Here is a 2,113-nt window from a genome sequence, read left to right as displayed (position 1 = left end):
GGATTCACCATGTTGGTCAGGCTGGTTTCGAACTCCTGACCTCAGGTGATCCGCTGGCCTCAGCCTCCCAAAGTGCTGGGATTACAGTTGTGAGCCACCATGCCCGGCCTCTGTTGGAGTTCTTATAGTGGAATTTTGTGTTATTCTTCCTCATTCACTACAGAAGGTAAGAAGAAAGAGCTTCGAGAACAACATCCCAGTCTGAGAGATGAGGGGACTAGTGATGACAAGGTCTTCTTTGCATGCAGAGGGGCCGGCCAGTGCCCCCTCTCTGCCCCAGTTGGGTCTATGGACAGGACCCAGGTGCTTCAAGCATCCCAGGCTAGGCCACCCTTTTTTTGCCGCATCTGTGGCAAGTGTTTCAGCAGGCGCTCCTACCTCTATAGCCACCAGTTTGTTCACAATCCCAAGCTGACTAACAGCTGCAGCCAGTGTGGGAAGTTGTTTCGGAGCCCCAAGTCCCTCAGCTATCACAGACGCATGCATCTTGGGGAGAGGCCCTTCTGTTGCACGCTCTGTGACAAGACCTACTGTGATGCTTCTGGACTAAGTCGTCACCGCCGTGTCCATCTGGGTTACCGGCCCCATTCATGCTCCGTGTGTGGGAAGAGCTTCCGGGACCAGTCTGAACTCAAACGCCACCAGAAGATACACCAAAACCAGGAGCCAGTGGATGGAAACCAAGAGTGTACTTTGAGGATTCCAGGCACCCCTGTTGAATTACAGACACCTCTTGCCAGAAGCCAGAGGTCCATCCAGGGGCTTGTGGATGTGAACCATGCACCAGTGGCCAGGTCTCAGGAAACCATATTTAGAACTGAGGGTCCTATGGCCCAGAACCAGCCATCTGTACTTAAGAACCAAGCACCTGTGACCAGGACCGAGGCACCCATCATTGGAACCCCCTGTCAGGATGCCAGATCCAACTCTCATCCAGTGAAGCCCTCGAGACTCAATGTCTTCTCTTGCTCGCATTGTCCTTTGACTTTTAGCAAGAAATCCTATCTCTCCAGACACCAGAAGGCCCACCTCACAGAGCCACCCAACTACTGCTTCCATTGCAGCAAGTCTTTCAGTTCATTTTCCAGGCTGGTCAGACACCAGCAGACCCACTGGAAGCAGAAGAGCTACCATTGCCCTATATGTGATCTCTCCTTTGGGGAGAAAGAGGGCCTTCTGGATCACTGGAGGGGCTATAAAGGCAAGGAACTGTGCCAGAGCAGCCACCATAAATGCCGGGTGATCCTGGGCCAGTGGCTTGGCTTCTCTCATGATGCCCCCACTATAGCTGGGGAGGAATGGAAGCATGGAGGTGAATAATCTCCCCCCAGGATCCATACCCTCAGAAGAAGAGGCCTAAGAGAGAAGGCCTGCAAAGGAGACAAAACAAAGGAGGCAGTGAGCATCTTGAAACATAAATAAATGGCCTTTCTGACTGAGGTCTTTCTTTGTGTTTGGTTTCCTGAGGACTGGCCTCTGGGGTAAGGAGGCTGGAGTAGAGGGAGACAGGTGAGTGGATAAGGAAGGAAATATATAAAAGAAAAGGGGTTAGAAGTGTGCATATGAAAACTCGTATTATTTATTTATTTATTTATTTATTTGTTTTTTCGAGACAGAGTCTTACTCTGTCACCCCAGCTAGAATGCAGTGATGTGATCTCAGCTCACTGTAACCTCCGCCTCCTGGGTTCAAGCTATTCTCCTGTCTCAGCCTCCTGAGTAGCTGGGATTACAGGCGCCCACCACTATGCCCAGCTAATTGTTTGTATTTTTAATAAAGACGGGGTTTCACCATGTTGGCCAGGCTGGTCTCGAACTCCTGACCTCGTGATCCACCTGCCTCAGCCTCCCAAAGTGCTGGGATTACAGGTGTGAGCCACCGTGCTCAACCAAAACTCGTATCATTATTAATTAGCACCTAGCTTGTTTGTTTGTATCTGACCATCAAGTAGTAGTTGTTGAATAAACAGTGGATACTCTGGTAGATATGAAGACAGGAGAAAAAGGATGAGAGGAAGGAAATTCTGAGACCTGTGGAAGATGTGTAAGTAGAAGGAAGACATTCTAAAGCAGGCATGTTGCCCAGCTTTCATTTCTTGCTTCCCCAGTTCCCT

At 50.0% G+C, this 2,113-nt stretch overlaps 1 protein-coding gene across 1 annotated transcript in view; it reads left to right on the top strand.

The window, feature by feature from the left end:
* The window catches only part of ZFP57 (ZFP57 zinc finger protein), a 4,467-nt gene extending 3,028 nt beyond the window's left edge, over positions 1-1,439 (top strand). The window contains exon 3 of the mRNA XM_011992381.1: positions 164-1,439. Within this exon, the coding sequence (XP_011847771.1) occupies positions 164-1,320 (1,157 nt within the window). The 3' untranslated portion in view covers positions 1,321-1,439. The remainder of the gene's footprint in view (positions 1-163) is intronic.
* The last annotated feature ends 674 nt before the right edge of the window (positions 1,440-2,113 follow it).

Source organism: Mandrillus leucophaeus, unplaced genomic scaffold (assembly GCF_000951045.1).
Source record: "Mandrillus leucophaeus isolate KB7577 unplaced genomic scaffold, Mleu.le_1.0 Scaffold1102, whole genome shotgun sequence".
In the NCBI taxonomy this organism is placed as follows: domain Eukaryota; kingdom Metazoa; phylum Chordata; class Mammalia; order Primates; family Cercopithecidae; genus Mandrillus; species Mandrillus leucophaeus.
This window is presented reverse-complemented; position numbering and strand designations above follow the sequence as displayed.